Raw genomic sequence first — 18,043 nt, 5'->3', positions numbered from 1 at the left:
ACTTTACTTATTCAACGAATCGATTTTTGACGTGCTCTGCATTTTATGTTTTCATAAGATTTATGGGATTAAACATTCTTACTTTCACTTCATAATGGTCAACTTACCTTGTAAACAACTTTGAAAGAGTATCAGACAAAACGAGAAATATTCTACTTACTACTACTGCTTGTTGGTGCTGTGGTCGTTTTTGTTGCTGTAAATAATGGAATACAAGAGTATTTAATGTGAAAATTGAAGGTAACCTTGGCTGCTGACAAATCCGACAGTAGGGCTGATTGATATATGACTATGGGTGTACATACAACCCAAACAGTTTGAACGATACATCTTGAAGAACGTTAACTGAAACCAGTATACCAAGGGTTTTAACTTTAAAGCGATTGTCATAAAATATGATGGAACTTTGCAGCTTTATCGATGATTCCGTCCTTCTTTTATGTCTATTTTAAATGTAAAGTCCACTATTTAATTCCTTGAGCTAGAGTGTTATCCATATCATGAATTGTTAAGCAGTGACAGGCATCTGACAAATAAATTGAATTTACAGGCCTCACAACAGTCCCTTTTAAAGTGACAAATGTCAATAGTTGGTGGACGTTGTAGTACATTTATTTACAAATAGAATCTGTAATGAAGTGTAGTGCTATAAGTATTTCTGCATGTGAATTGTTAACTCTTTAGGGAGTGAGGATGTGGTCGAACACAGTGAATATTTAGTCCTTTTCAATACCTTGTCAAGTTAACTTGTAAGCAATGTTTTAAAGGTTATCAAAGAAGAAGTGGAACATTTTAGTTACGGCTATTTGGCGTTCCTTGTGGTGGTGTTGTTGCTGTAAATGATAATAGTGTGCACGATACATATTTAAGAACGGTAACGTGAGCCGGTATATGAATGGTTTTAACTTTAATCACATTGTCATAAAATACAAAGAAACTCTGCAGTTTTCTCGAGGATTCTGTGGGTCTTTTTTCTATTTTCAATGTAATGTCAACGCTTCAATTCGTTACCTCAAAGAATGTTGTCTATCATGAATTCTTCAACCCAGACAGCTAAAGTTAAGTTACTGGGGTTTAATTTTGTTGGTATTTATATTTATAAGCCATTTCAGACTCGTCTTCATGATTTGTCGGTTAAGACTAAGTTTTGATTACTGGACATTTGGATTATCTCCCATTGCAAAATTGGTTTATTTGTCATATTTATATTTTGTGTCTGGTAAAATTATATGGCATTGTTAATAATACTTTTGATAATTTAAAACGAATGATTAAACGTCACAAAGGTGGCAACACACGAGAAACTGTTTTACAAACTTATTATTGTATCCAGATGACGATGTACAGGGCTGATTGTTTTGTTCTTCTCAATTATCGGTCATTATACTGCAATACAGATTGGTTTATTGTTGTTTTGACTACTCTATCTATATGTGAGGAGATGCGGAAAATTAGAATGCTTACTTTGTAATTGCTCTGTAAGCAACTGTTGTAATTATAACCTCACGTGCAGTGATACCGTAGATTGAAATTATTACTTCATCAACAAATTGTCAGCAAAGTTCCTATTTTACAACCTCTGTACCTGTATTTTTAGCACAGGGTGGCCAGTTCAATTGCTCTGGTACCGTATTGTCTGTTTAAGCAAGAACATTGGAATTTGTTTACTTCTATGTGTCATAGGTGGACAGAGTCAATCGGAATTATGTATTTGTGCTTTGAGAGAGTAGAAAGAGAGAAGAAAAGAGAAACAGAAATAGTTAGAGAGTAGTTGGTTAACTCTTTACTTGTAATAAAAGTTGGAAAATTAACTTGGATTTGACTTTTAAAGACAAAAAGGGTTACATAGATCTTTTTTCTTGGTGCCGTGACCTGGACTTGGTGAAGTAAGGAAGAGTTTGAGACACGAGCAAGGTAGGAACAATTTTCATGACTTTAGTAACTATCCTGAAATTCATAACTTGAAATAGTATGGCACAGGGTTTTGATAATGAAAAACTTAGAAAAGAAATGGAAGAATTAGAACAAAAATTTGGATCAATGGGCAAAACTAGTCAAGAAGATCAGAAACTGTGCAGCGAGTCCCTAATGATAATGATTAAAAAGACTTTTTCTTTAGTCAGGTTAAAGCTATGACCGCCGCATTATCCGTGCCCATATCATCCGTAATCACTCTGTTTGAAGCAGATATCAGGAAATTTAAACAATGGATAAAAGAAATAGAAAAATATGGTATTATGTCTGGGAAACAAAACAACGAGATTCCCATGATTGCGTATATCACTAGCAAACGGTCAGTAGGCGATTATATCAAAAGATATTGCTTATAGGAGTTATGATATTGATCACAGTTCGTTATCTTCACCTTTCATAATACAGAAGCCGCTGAAGAAGTGCATCATGGAACGATTTAAGAGAGATGCTAAGAAACAGATTTGCAGAAATCACTGACCCCCAACACGCTTTGGCTGTAATGCGTCGTACACGACATAATTCAAACGAAAGTGTTCAGTTGTTTGTGGAAAGGCTGTTACAGATCCTGGAAGACGCGTATAATAGATTAAAACTCAAAGATAAGTTAGTTCAACAGCAGTTAGTAGATATCTTTTGCGACGGGTTGACATATGACTATTTAATAATGAAAATTCTTCGTGAAAACCCCCGAGACTTAGAATCAGCAATTCGAGTAGTATGAGAGAACAAAATTTAAATGAGGTCGATAATACAATGAATGACAATAGACAGACTTTCCCCAGTTTTGAGATGTCACATTTCTTCAGAGATTGACTGGATAATTATACTCCGATAAATACTAGACACAAGGAACCTATGGAAGTGGACCACGCTCCTAATAATAGGTGTTATAAAAAAGAAAGTTGGCCATAGAGCAAGGTGTTGCCCCCAAAACAAACCTCAAAATATCAAACAACCAAATCGAAGACAAAATAAACCAATTCATGCTGTAGAAAAAACATCTAAAACCGTATAGCATGTTGGAATTGTCACAAGTTTAGACATATTCAATCAGATTGTCGAAATCCGAGAAAGTTTGAAGGAATGTGGCAAAATCGTGATAGATCGTTTAATCATAAGGATAGACATCGGAATCCTATCCCTCGTTTTAAAGAGAAAGAGAAACAGGAAAACTAAGACGTTCTTCCCTTAAAGAAGCCGAAAGGAAGAAACATAAACCGACTTTAGAAATAAATTTGATGAATTCCATGTAGTTGTCTGTTAAAAATAGAAAATGTATAAAAACATTACCCTTTCAATATAAACTTTACAAAACAGATGTACCTGCTCTTCAAGTAGCTAATGGAAAATCCCTTGTAGCATTAGGTTGGGTGGACATTTCATTTAAAGATAGCTGGACTCGCTTTGAAACAAATTATTCTTGGTCTAGACTGGCTTACTAACAAGCATGTTCGTTTATATTTTGATCTTGGTTTTATGTGCATTAATGGAAAATCTTAAGCCGAATTGAAAGAAGACATTCATATTTCGTCCATTGTGCATGTTGCTAAGAAACTTGCTAGTAAACCAAACACTATGACTGTCTTCCTAGGAAGTGTGAGTGGTAACTTATCTTTGGAGGACTGTGGTGTAGTAGAATTAAATAATATAGACAACAACTGTATTAGAAGATCCTGCATTATACTTAAAGGAATTGGTTGCTTCCGTGGGAAAAGACGAGAAGGTCCCGTTTATCTTAGTGAACAAAACAAATAAGACTTATAAAATACCAAGAGGATTCATTGTAGGTCGAGTGAAAGTGTTGAAACCTCAAGAAATATCTAACATTCATAATGAACAAGACTCCAGTGAGAAAATAGACGTACCCAAAAAACTGGTAAAGGAAAATAATGATCTGTTCGCAAGAAAGGATAGTGACTTAGAGTAACTAACACTGTTAACATGCGAATAGATTGAAAATACGGATGTATATTTAATTGCTGGGATAACATTTAGAAATTCATTTCAAAATTATGGATTATCTATCTCATGCAGAGCTTTATCCTTGGACGAATTTGGCTCCAGTTTTTGGCACTCTAGTTTTCCTTTTAGCTCTCACAAGTTTATTGTTGTTTTTGTTTTTTTCGAATTTCCAAAATTTCGGCTTCAGCATCACTGAAGAGACATTATTTGTCGAAATACGAATCTGGTGCATCACAATTGGTACCGTATAAGGTTTACATTCTGGAGATTACCATCCAATTAAGAATAGACCATATCGGGTACCCCTGAACAAAAGAAAAATAATAGATGCCGCCATGAAAGAAATGTTCGACGCAAAAATCAATGAGCGATCACAATCACCATGGTCGTTGTCAAAACGAAAGACGGTTCTGATAGGATGTACGTAGATTTCCACATTCTGACAATCTGAACAAAATAGTGAAAACAGTATAATTTCCGTTACCACTACTTGACGACATACTTTGCCTATTAGGAAAAGCCAAGTACTTCACTGCATTAGATCTTAATAGTGGGTAATGGCAAGTACAACGTGAAGAAACGAGCAAAGAGAAGACAGTTTTCGCTTGCCACAAAGGATTGTTTTATTTGCCTCTACACCGCCCGTCTTCCAAGAACTACTGAACATTGTTCTTCAAGGACAGGACGAGTTTGCCATTGGGTACCTGGACGACATCTTGGTCTTTTCAGAAACATCGGTATACCATCTACGACATATTCAAAGTATGTTCGATCAATTAAGACAACATGGGCTTAAATTAAAATTGAAAAATGTAGTTTCTTTCAAGATCAAACGGAATATCTTGGGTTTGTAATAAATGAAAAAGGAATGAAACCAGACCCCAAGAAAATAGAAGCCATCAACAAACTACCCGCATCAAAGACAGTAAGAAAAGTCCGTGGATTCATTGGTATGTATAATCATTATCTGAGATTTATTCCTAATTTTTTCCAAAATTGCAGAACTATTAATCGATCTGACCCCAAAATACGCGCGTTTCAAGTGGACAACACCTTGTCAGGAAGCTTTTAACTACTCAAAAGAAAGTCTAACTGTAGTGACCCTGTTAGCCTATCCAGACACTAACCAGCCCTACATTTTACACACTTATGCTAGCGATAATTGTGTAGGAGCCTGTCTTACTCAGAAGGCTAATGAAGAGACGATAAACCAATACATGTATATACCTTTCGCACAAGTTGAGTAAACCTCAGGAGAAATGGTCAACAATTGAGAAAGAAGCTTTCGCAATTCATTATGCACTTCAAAAATTGGAACCGCCGCGGTGGCCGAGAGGTTAAAGCGTTCGCCCTGCATGCGGAAGGCCGGGGTTCGAATCCCGGCCGCGACAGACCTAAGTCGTTAAAACCGGTAGTGACAGTTCCATTGCCAAACGCTCGGCATCAGGTGTGAATGTCAAAGGTCCTCGGAGATTACCTTAAAAACGGATGACCCGTGTCACAGTAGGTGTGGCACGCTAAAGAAACCTCACTACTCAATGGCTATAAGCGCCGAGCATAGGTCTAAATTTGAAGCCCTTCACCGGTCTTGGTGACGTCTCCATATGAGTGAAAAATTCTCGAGCGAGACGATAAGCAAGATACAATCAATCAATCAAAGATTGGATCACTATCGTCATGGAGCTCAGTTTGTGATAAGAACAGATCATAAACTGTTGAAATATCTCCTTGAATCTCCCATGCAAAACAAGAAGATCCAATTATGGGCTCTGAGTATCGTCGGGTACAATTGCAAAGTGGAATACATAGAAGGCTGATTCAATTGTTGTGCTGATCTTTTGTCAAGACTGCCAGATGTTACTCCGAATTGTGAAGAGGAAAATCAATCCGAATATGACGAACCTAACATAAAAGACAATTTCTTTGAGTAAATGTATTAAATTCGAACATCTTTTCACCAAAGAAGATGGCAAAATGTGAAGTTATAGAACATGATGAACTGATTAAACCATTCATAGACCTACCTCGGGAAATTAATATCAAAGAAAGTCAGAGAAACGATGGCCAAATACAAAAAATAAGAAGCAGATTAAAGAAAGAGAAGGCAACAGTTACAGAGGAAAGAATATTTCTAGAAGTTGATGGGTTGATGTATCATATTGCTGATGGTGATTCGAAAGAACCCAGACTTCGACTGTATGTACCTCGAAAACTTGAGACGTTGCTAGTAAAACAATACCATGACGGATTGGGACATATGGGTTTGGACAAGACATATGATGTGATCCGAGAAAAATATTATTTGCCAAATTTGTATAAAAGGTTATGTTCATATATTAAAGGATGTGTTATATGCCAAACCAGGAGCAATAAGTAGGTTTAACCTGCACTTCAAGAAACGGACTTACCACTATTTTCGTTTGCAGAAGTAGGAGTGGATTTATCGGGACCATACCGTATTACATTATCAGGCAATAAATACATAGTATCGTGGATATTTATTCCGGATGGCCAGAGGTTTTCCTTGTTCCTGACAAATCAGCTGATAACATCGGACATTTGATTTTGTAGGAAATATACCCAAGGTACGCTTGTTCTTTACAAATTATTTCAGACAATGGAACGGAAAATGTTAACAGAGCAGTGCGAGAAACTCTTGAAGAACTAAACATCCATCATGTAACAACATTTTGTACCATAGTTTGGCGTGCTTTCTTTTGTTAAAAGTGTGGGTTACCTGTACATAACCCACACTTTTCTTCAAACCCGGCCCACATTTTCGAAAAAACACATCACTGTCCACTGTATGAAGTTCCTCCAGATCACAATTGCACATACCAAACACGGATAACTGACTCAGACTAAGTTTATTAAATAGATATTCGCACTGAACCTTGACACAAGATGATATCGTCTATGGTTTCGTCCCAAAGACTTTCTATTTCCATATTCTCCTCAAGTCGAGAAACACGTGTACGTAGTAATACGGGTATCATTTATATAAGAGTTTTATGAAAGACCCAGTCACGTGATAAGAACGCGTTTGATAAACTTGTTTTGCAGACAGAGTGAATAGTGGCGACTAATCAGACTTGTCGTGTTTCTTTTATGGTTTCGGGGCTTACAATTCTTTTTATTTTTTCGCTTATGTTTCCCCGATTTTTTAAATCTATTCTATATACATGTAAATGTTTTTCAGGCAATTTAGTCAAAATATGTATTCCAATCAAGGATATCAAATAAGATTTTTAAAAGAGTAGCCACCATCATCAATTAAATATGTTGCTTAATTTTTAAACAATATGGGTTCTTAGAATTTTAATTGTATTTATTTGAAGCAAATACCGGTACTAGAAGTCGGAGAATGAGTACTGTGAAATAAAAATATCAAAACCAACAGTCCAAACGTCTATGTGAACTTTACACTCGGGTGTTACGCTCCCTCGTGTCATTATGACCACGCCCATCGGGTATCTGCACATAACCAACAATATTATATGGGGTAACAAGGAAATGGAAAAGTAGAAAGATTCCATCGAACCCTTCTTGATGTAATGGCTAAAAAGATAGATGACAATGCACAGACATGGAATATCCATCTTAATTAGACTCTGGGAGCCATTCGTTTTCATCCTAATGACTCCTCAAACTTCCCCCTTTATTATCTGATGTATAATAGAAATGTAATATTCCGTTGGATACTCTATTGAAGCCGAGAGGAAGGTATGCAGGAGAAGATCAACACAAAATTATTTTGCAAGAACAACGTAAAGCGTTTATGAGGGTACATCAAGATATGAAAGACGCTAAAACAACTTCAAGCAGATAAAAGGAGGAAAGAAGTATCCTTCCATGTTGGAGATCCAGTATATCTTAAAAACAATAAAAGACAGAACAAACTTGATAAGAAATGGCTTCCATACGATAGGATTATTGAACAGAAAGGACCTCACATAGTAAAAGATCAACTGACAGGAAATACTACCAAGTGTCATGCGAGACAGTTAAGACTAGCTGGCCTGTCTAAGTGGTCCATTCCTCAACCGGCTGAAAATAAACGAAATTTAAGGAAAACAACTTATGTCGTGCCACCAGAGAATGAAACGTCCTCAGAAGATGACGATGAAAGAGCAATACAATATAAACAAAGTGAAAGAGAAGAATCATTAGATGATGAAGACATCCCTCTAGCCGAACTTCCAAGGAAACTGCGAATTAGACAACTAATGGACAATGAACAGATTAAAGGTGAGCATATTGAGACTGTGAAATTCTTTCCTGAGTCAGAGTCTGACGAATTGAATTTAGATGAAAAAGACAATCAGTCCGAAATGCCTCCAAATGTCCCTAACATACCATGTAATGAAGACATGGAGGTGATATAGTAGGTCAAGGCTTTAAACCAATCTCCACACCGTGAAAACCAGTACCTAAACCTCGTAAGAAATAAATAGTTAAGGATTGCTTAGCTATAGTAATGAAATAAAGCCATGCTAGCTGACGTGTTCATGGCGTTAAACTAATTGTGAACAATTGTAAAAGACGCTGTTGTACATAATATACTTTAGTAAATAGCACGTGCAATTAATAGATGATACTAGGATAAACATTTTCTGATATTTAGCAGTTACTTGCAGAAATGGCAAGTGCGGAAAATCAGATGATGTACGAAATTGGAAATATCTATAATGCCCGGATACCTGATGTAGTATTAGAAAAATTACAAGACTATCATAGGCTAGCCAATGCGGAAGTTGAACAACGAAAATTTATTTGAATTAGAATTAAAGAGATTCAATAAAATTAAAAAAAAAACATGAATAGAAGATTGAGCCCCAAAACTTTGAAACCAAAGTTTGTAAGAAATCTTAGATTATTGAAGAAAGTAGATAAATTACAAGATGGCTCAGGTTTTCATGGGTCCCTACTATTACCCCCATTTTACAACAGTGAACGTCATTTTAACCTAACAGATTCCTTTCAAAGTTACATCGAAGGGCCTCCGTGGCCGAGTGGTTAGAGCATCGCGTTCAAAATCACACGGCCTCTCATCTCTGGTCGGCGCGGGTTCGAATCCCGCTCGCGCCGGTAAGTGAGAAAGTTTCCCAGTTTACTTGCGAAAGGTTGGTGGTCTCTTCCCAGATACATTGTAGCTGGGTTCTCTCTTCAACCAAAAAAACTGGGTGCCACCAGATAACTGAAAAATTGTTGAGTGTGGCGGAAAACAGCAATCAATCAATCAATCAAAGTTACATCAACGAAATAGACACATGCACTTTGTGGGATGGTTTTAATCAAGTGTACCCAGAAATCACTCAAATTGAAGTCCCTAAAAATATTAAAAGATATAAAAATATTTCCTATGAATGCATTAATGGCGGAATTGCCAAACTCAAATCTTCTCCCCATGAAAACAGTTAAAGCTTGGATAGACACCTATGGATCTATATAATAATGACTTTGGTAATGACACTTCTGTTAGGATGTTGTATTAAAAAAAAGCGAAGGATAATCAAAAGGCTAGGACTTTTAAAGTGCTTAAGTTCATGTTGTCGGAGTACGGATAGTGAAAAAGCTACGAGAGATCCTTCCAAGAAAAGTTCCACCGAGAACGTTTGTGTTGATCAAAGAACCTCTGCTGACTCAACAATAGAAATGGAATCGATAATAAAAGACATTCCACTGCAAAACAAACCCCGTCGTATCGGAAAAGAGGCTCAAAAATCGGTCCACAACAAAGAAACTGTTGATACCGAATTAGATAACAAACTTGTTGAAGATCAGAAGGCACTTCGTTAATCTCCTTGATCCGCGTACTAAAGGCCTGGTCCGGACCTAGCGGTACGAGATATGGAGGAACGAGCAGCATTGTCCAGATCTACAAATCAGATGAAGGTAGGAAACGTTTGGCAAGCAGAAGTCTCGCCCTCAACGCCAAGTTTCAATAAACTCTGTCCAAATATGTATCCTCCGAAAGTGTCTACAGAAATGTCAGTCATGCAAGAATAAGGCTGTGTGCCGTGAAAAAAAATGTGAATTTTGTAACAGAATTTGGGGTCATTTTTATCAGCCTACGTTGAGAAAAGATGTTTCTAAATGTTGCAAGTCTTGTGATGTTTGCCAGATGTTAGGTAAACCAAATCAGAAAAATCCAGCTGCCCCGCTACAACCCATTCCAGCATTTGAGGAACCATTCAGTCGGGTGTTAATAGATTGTGTAGGACCCTTGCGAAAAACTAGGTCAGGGAATCAGTATTTACTTACTATCATGTGTACGGCCACTCGATTCCTTGAACCTATGCCTCTTCAGGAATATCGAGGCGAAAACCACAGTCAAGGCCCTTACCAAGTTTTTTTTCCCAGTTTTGTAGAGTGCCTAAGGCTATTTAGTCAGACCAAGATTCAAATTTTATGTCAGGGTTGTTTCAACAAGTCATGCATTAATTTGGTGTTAGACAGTACAAGTCTACTGCTTATCATCTAGAGTCTCAGGGGGCATTTGAACGCTTCCATCGAACCCTTTAAACTATGATGAAGACCTATTTTTATCAGTATGATAAAGACTAGGATGAAGGGGTTCACCTTGTTTTATTTGCTGCAGGAGAAGCAGTTCAAGAATATCTAGGATTCAGTCCCTTTGAATTAGTGTTTGGCCATACAGTTAGAGGTCCTTTAAAATTGCTGAAAGAAAAATGGCTAACTGAAACTAGTGCTGTTAATCTTTTAGACTATGTATCAAATTTCAAAGCGAGACTTCCCAATGCTTGTAAATTAGCACAAGAAAATCTCAAGAGTTCCCAAACCAAACTGAAAGTTTGGTATGACAAAGGTGTTAAGAACATAGTTTTTAAACCAGATGTTAAGGTTCTTGTATTTTTGCCTATTCCTGGTCATCCTTTGCAGGCCAGGTATTATGGTCCTTATGAAATTGAAAGCAAGCTTAGTGATGTGAACTATGTAATTAAGACACCTGGCAGGCATAAAAAATGAGTATGTCACCTTAACATGTTGAAAGAGTATTTTGATAGATGTGACCGAAATTCTGTAAAATGAGTTTCCACTTTCGCCATGTTAAGACATTATAAAATTGTACTGAGAATGAAATTAGTGAAGAAACTTGTGAAAAAGACATCATTGTCGGGAGCTGACACACAGTCTACACCCACCCACTCCTTTTTTCTCTCCCTTTCTTACTCTCATTCATTGGCTGAATGAATAATTTCTTTTATGAATATAGAGCTATTATAAATTGATAATATAAATTATTTCTGTAAGTTACAACTTTAAGAAATCAATGTGCAAAGTATTGTTTGATTTCTGATTGTGTAATTTATAGTACATGTATATAGAGGAGAAAAGAATACAATTATATTAAAATTGCATTGTTAAAAAATTAATTAGGAGAACATAGCAGTTGTGGACAGGTCATTGCTATAAATTTGTGGTATACTGGACTTCCTCAAGATCTAAAGAATGCCTGTACTGATTGACTATTGTTATTAAAACACATCACTGGGGTTCCTACAGACCACATTCTCTGCAGATGTCACTCCACATGAGATATATTGTTCAATGTTAGAATGACAGGTGGCTTACCATTTGGGGGTGTTAACTTAAAATTGGGTCTTAAATAGTGAACCTTGTAAGGAGTGACGTTTGCCATGCTATTGTAAAATATTTCGGTCAAAATGTACGTCATGGTTATGGTATACCTATTATGGCAAAAGTGGAGGCTATTGCAAAGTTCCCGATCTCTACAAACAAGAAAGAGTTAACGAGAGTTTTGGGCATGACAGAATTTTACAGAAAATATTTTTTTTCTTTAACAGTTAGTCCACTTACCAACTTGTTGCAAAAGAGGACTAAATTCGTATGGTCAAAGGACTGCGACGAATCATTTTGTAAAATTAAATCTGTTCTCATGAGTAGTCCAGTTCTTTTAGCTCCAAATTTTTCTAAGCAATTTAAGCTTACTGTAGATGCTAGTGATGTATGAATCGGTGCTGCTTTGTTTCAAAAATATAGTGACAATGTAGACAGAGTTCTTTCTTATTTTTCAAAGAAACTTACAAAATGTCAACAGAATTATTCAATCATTGAAAAAGAGTGTCTTCCTTTGTTATTAGCTTTGCAACATTTTTATGATTATTTGAATGTTACTGCATATCCAATTCTTGTTTTTACGGATCACAACCCTCTCACTTTTTCGCATGAAATGTCAAACAAGAATCAAAGACTCATAAGATGGAGTTTATTATTGCAAGAGTATGATATTGATATCAAACATATCAATGTTATAGCAGATGCTTTATCAATAGTGTTATGAGTATGTTTTGTTATTTTGTTGTTGCTTTGATCATGTGCATTGTATATCTACGTTTTCTTCGTCATTCAAACTTTTAAGGGGGAGGTGCTGTGTAGTACATTGTATTTCCTTGCACTAAATTTACACCTGTGACCTAGATTGTTCTATAGAATTGATTTTTATTTCATTGACACCTGTGACCTAGATTGAACTAGACCTCATGTTATTGTTAGTAGAGTGGTTGCATCATTGTCGTTCAAGATTGTTCTAGAAAAATCATTTGTATGATAAATACACTACTGAAATTTTTATGATAAAAAAGCTCTGGTTAGACACTTTTTAAGCATTTTGGATTTTATTATACTGGGAACTACAATTTTCGAATTACTATTTTCTGTGTGTGTAGATGCTGTTCAGATTTATTGTTCAACTGCCGTAAGTTCATATTTTTCTATTGTTACAATTTTATATCAATTATTAATTGTAAATAATCATTATCAATTGTTTAATTGTCTTATGTTAGTAAATTCTGCTACGCTATACCAAGGGATTGTTCTAACCCATAACAATATAAAAACAGGTCAGTTAACAAAGGAGCAAAATTCGTACCCATGGTAATTCCAACAGATTGTTCGAAGACCTGATCACCAAAGTCTACGAAGATATGGTCAATGAGGAACTCAGCTTATTTTCAATTTCAACTTCAAAGTACTTGTGTGTGGAATCACAGTGGTATTTCACAAGTAATATTTGGATGGCAAATCACTAGATATGAATATTTCTGTTTTCCATTTTTGTTGAAAAAGCAACTGTCAATAATGTCAAAATGTCTAGTATTTAATTTAGTGTGAGGAATGATCGTGTAAAGTGTCGAAAAGTCATACGTTTTGATGTTGTTGACTTGAGAAAAGCGTTGCAATTTCAAGTTTACTAAAAGTTCTTTAGAATTTTTAGAATACACATTTCATTTACACCACCTCTGTATGTAGCGGTACGTTTGAAGTTTCTCCTTCCCAACTGTTAATATTTTCGTGAGGAGGAAAGATAGAGGCTTGGTAGAACACTTACTGGATCCAATATTGCAATAGGATTTTGGGGTCGTTTAAGTGTGTATTACCTGTCAGTAAAAAGGGTTTACACTGAGTTTTTTCTTCCTTTTTTTGGAGGAATGTGTGAGGAAAAGACATGGATAATTTTTGTCGACACAAGGGCTTTGTCATGAAAAAAAAGTATACTTTTTTTAAAAAGCAATTGGACAGAGACCCAGATAAACTGCGAGAAAATGGTTTGATTGCAACTAAGCACTTCTTAGACCTACAGAGTGTGCATCATGTTCTGGCCTTCAAATTCAATACACACTCGCACCAACTGAACTTCACTTTGCAATAACATATAACTTGTATTCCCAGTTTCTACCAACAAATAGATTTGCAAAAAGAGTTAAAATTAAAATATAATTGAACTTTTAATCATAGATAATAAAATATTGTATTTCTTAACTTCGAATTGAATAAAATGAACGCGTAACATCAAGTATACTATAATTTCTCCCACTGCGTAACGATCAACGATCAACATGTAGATCCGGATTTCAAAAGATAATAATAACTAGACACGATCTCGTTGCGAGCAACGAGTAGGTCTTCCGTCCGATTTGTTGATGCACTCGGAGTAAAAAAAAAAAAAAGACAAATGAGTCCCAATTTAGTTTCCGACTTTAAGACACTTTAGATATAATCAATTTTTCATATCATAAGCTTCTGAAGCAAAGTTGCGGTGAAATTCGTTTGAAATTCGACTCTCCAGGCGAGCCATAAGGCCTGCGGGCCTATTTCTTGATGTCATTTGTTAGCCCTCTATAGACTCAACAACTTTAGTTCTATATGTCTTTACAAAATATTTACCTGTAAAAAGTTATTGAGATCGACCGATATCGACAAAAAATCGACTCTACAGGCGAGCCATTAGGACCATAGGCCTATTTCTTGATATCAATCGATAGATCTCGATAAACTGAACAACTTTTGTTCAATATGTCCTTACAAAATATTTACCAGTTACAAGTTTTTGAAATCGACTGATATCGACAAAAATCGACTCTACAGGCGAGCCATGAGGCCCACAGACCCATTTTTTGATATTGATCGATAGGTTATGACACATTGAACAACTTTTGTTCAATAATGCTTTTCAAAAAATATGTCGTTTTAAAGATATGAGGCGTCAAATATTTACGATTTTGGCCCTTAAAATCTCTAATTACGTAACATATGACCTACTTTTTGATTTGATAAGATCAAGCTCGTTGAGATGAACATTTCCGCCTCTACAACTTATTATAAAATATTAATAGTTTCTGAGATATTCTCAAAAACATTTGGACCCTTCTGAACCCCTAATTTAAAGGGCCAGCCCGTTTTGCTTGATATCGTAAGAAAGGCCTTGTCATTTTAAACATTTTTTGCTCAACAAGTATTTAGAAATTCTTTACCGTTCTCGAGTTATCTCTACAAGAAATATTTAGGGGCCAAACTGTAGCTCCCTAACGGGGCCACATAAGGAAAAAACGAAATGTATATATTGTTTAGATTATCATTCTGAACAACTTTTGTTCAATAATGCTTTTCAAAATATTTGTCGTTTTCAAGATATGAGGTGTCAATTATTTATGATTTTGGCCCTTAAAATCCCTTATTACGTAACATATGACCTACTTTTTGATTTGATAAGAACAAGCTCGTTTAGATGAACATTTCCGCTTCAATGACTTATTACAAAATATTAATAGTTTCTGAGATATTCTAATAAACCTTTGGACCCTTCTGGGCCCCTAATTTAAAGGGTCAGCCCCTTTTGCTTGATATCGTAAGAAAGGTCATGACATTTCAAACATTTTTTGTTCAACAAGTATTTAGAAATTCTTTACCGTTCTCGAGTTATTTCTAGAAGTAATTTTTAAGGGCCAAACTGTAGCTCCCTAACGGGGCCACATAGGGTAAAAACGAAATATGCATATTGTTCAGATCATCATTCTGAACAACTTTTGTTCTTTATTGCTTTTCAAAATATTTGTCGTTTTCGAGATACAAGGGGTAAAAAATTTATGGTTTTGGCCCTTAAAATCCCTTATTACGTAACATATGACCGAAATTTTTATAGGAATAGATTTGGATTGTTGAGATGAACATTTTTTGTTCTTTGACTTATACCAAAATATTAACGATTTTTGAGATATTTGATCTCGACTTTGAGCCCTTCTAGATCCCTAATTTAAGGGGCTAGCCCCTAAATCTTGATATTTTCGAAAAGATCTCGTAAATGTGCACAACTTTTGTTCTACACATCTTAACAAAATATTTGCAAGAAAAAAGATATTGGAGATCAAAGTCAAAAATCGTCGAAATCGGCGGAAAATTTTGGCATCCATTTTTTTGAGGTCCAGGCGAGCTTTTAGGCAAATCGCCTCCGGTAAAATCGAATCCCCCACAAATCTTCTAAAATGTTTACTCTATCTTGTGTAGAAATTTCAAGACTCTAGCTTCAAAACTAACGGAGGAGATGTGTGGACAACAAGGCCCTTCAAAAAGTCACTAAAAGAGAGATAACTCCTGACCGGAAGTGACGTCAAGCACGAAATTTTGCAAGCAAAGTCTCGTCACCAAAAGACATCTTTCCTGAAAATTTCGTGAAAATCGATAGAGAAATGGCTGAGAAAAACGCGTGTACTACCAAGGAAAATAATAATAATAATAATAATGAAGAAGAAGAACGCGAACAATAATAGTAAGGTCTTCCGCAGGAGACGGAAGACCTTAATAATGAAGAAGAAGAACGCGAACAATAATAGTAAGGTCTTCCACAGGAGACGGAAGACCTTAATAATAATAATAAGAAACGGAGCAAAAACAATATGTCTCCGACACTTTGTGTTCGGAGACATAATAATAAGAAGAAAAAAAATAATAATAACGAGCTATAACTGTGTTGGGATGCCAACACAAATGTCTCCGAACGCCTCCCCACGCCAGAAATGGTTTTTGATGCCAGAAATGGACTCAGAATCCTCCATCAAACCTAGAGAGTAAATTAGGTTGAAATTCGACGGACTGGAATTTTCGCCGCCATTTTCTTCAATGGCGGCCATTTTGAAACATTTGAAAATTGATTGGAAGGAAATACTGATACTAGAAATGAACTGTTGACGCTTAATTGACCCCAGAACCCTAATGTTGTAGAGATTTTAACACTTTTAAAAATTTCGGTATATGGCGGCCATTTTGAAAATGGCGGCTCAAAAAAAAAATTTGATGGTGGAAATGGACTCGGGGTCACAATATTACTCTAGAAATAAAATTTGGTTGAAATCCGACAATTTTGAGTTTTTGACTTTTTTGGCCGCCATCTTGAAACGGCGGCCATTTTGAAAATTTGAAAAGTTGATTGCACCCCTCCTCATGACTCCCTATCAGTTCACAAAGTTTGAAGTGGATCTGTCGAAGCACTTTCATACAATCGAGCGGACAAATTTCTCAGGAAAGAAGAGGAATAAGAAGAAGAAGAAGAAGAAAATAAGAATAATAAGAAACGGAGCAAAAACAATATGTCTCCGACACTTTGTGTTCGGAGACATAATAATAAGAAACGGAGCAAAAACAATATGTCTCCGACACTTTGTGTTCGGAGACATAATAAGAAACGGAGCAAAAACAATATGTCTCCGACACTTTGTGTTCGGAGACATAATAAGAAACGGAGCAAAAACAATATGTCTCCGACACTTTGTGTTCGGAGACATAATAATAATAGAGGAAAAGAAACATAAGAATCACTATAAGGTCTTCCGTTGAGACGGAAGACCTTAATAATAATAGAGGAAAAGAAACATAAGAATCACTATAAGGTCTTCCGTTGAGACGGAAGACCTTAATAAGAATAATAAGAAACGGAGCAAAAACAATATGTCTCCGATACTTTGTGTTCGGAGACATAATAAGAAACGGAGCAAAAACAATATGTCTCCGACAGGAATAAGCCTGAAAGTAACCCTACTCAAAGTTCTCAAATTTACTACATTATAATTTTAAAAAAATGAATATGTAGGTTAGAACTTAGAGTAGGGTTACTTTCAGGCTTATTCCTCCCCCGCCAGACGGGTGTGTCCAGTGAATACAGCTTGATATTATATAGGTTAGAACTTTTAGAGTAGGGTTACTTTCAGGCTTATTCCTCCCCCGCCAGACGTGTGTGTCCAGTGAATACAGCTTGATATTATGTAGGTTAGAACTTAGAGTAGGGTTACTTTCAGGCTTATTCCTCCCCCGCCAGACGGGTGTGTCCAGTGAATACAGCTTGATCTTGTGTAGGTTAGGAAGAAATTCAATTGTTTCATTAAATGTTTGTAATTCTATGATAATGTTATTGTACAAATATAGTATTTACATTTTTTTTATCTAGTACATTTTTATGGCTTTGGTCCTTTGACTTTAATACTTTCTTTTTTACAAACAGAAAAATTGTATTATGTTAATGAAATACCATAGATTTTTTTGTGTAATTTACATTGTTGTCCAATACATTCTTTATGGTTTTGGTTATTACGCTTCACTAATTTTATTTCACACAGTAGAAAAACAAATTATCAACAACTGAAATTGGTTAATGTTAGTATCACAAAATTTATTTATTTTTGATATAATTTTTTTGTATGTTCTACTCTTCATGGTTTTGGTCCTTTGGCTATAAATTTTTCATTTCAAAAACAGAAATTATGGCTCTACAGAAAGGAGGCCTCCACATGGCTAG

The 18,043-nt window shown here is 35.7% G+C and overlaps 1 protein-coding gene and 1 non-coding gene across 2 annotated transcripts in view; one reads left to right on the top strand and one right to left on the bottom strand.

The window, feature by feature from the left end:
* The window catches only part of LOC125667017 (uncharacterized), a 104,245-nt gene that overhangs the window by 58,218 nt on the left and 27,984 nt on the right, over positions 1-18,043 (bottom strand). Inside the window, exon 3 of the mRNA XM_056154073.1 lies at positions 161-196. Coding sequence (XP_056010048.1) covers positions 161-196 — 36 coding nt within the window. The remainder of the gene's footprint in view (positions 1-160; positions 197-18,043) is intronic.
* Trnaa-ugc (transfer RNA alanine (anticodon UGC)) lies at positions 5,256-5,327 on the top strand. The gene has a single exon. It is a non-coding gene; the product is annotated as a tRNA-Ala (tRNA).

Source organism: Ostrea edulis, chromosome 2 (genome assembly GCF_947568905.1).
Source record: "Ostrea edulis chromosome 2, xbOstEdul1.1, whole genome shotgun sequence".
Taxonomy (NCBI): Eukaryota; Metazoa; Mollusca; class Bivalvia; order Ostreida; family Ostreidae; genus Ostrea; species Ostrea edulis.
Note: the sequence above shows the minus strand (reverse complement) of the source record. Positions and strands in the feature narration are given on the sequence as shown.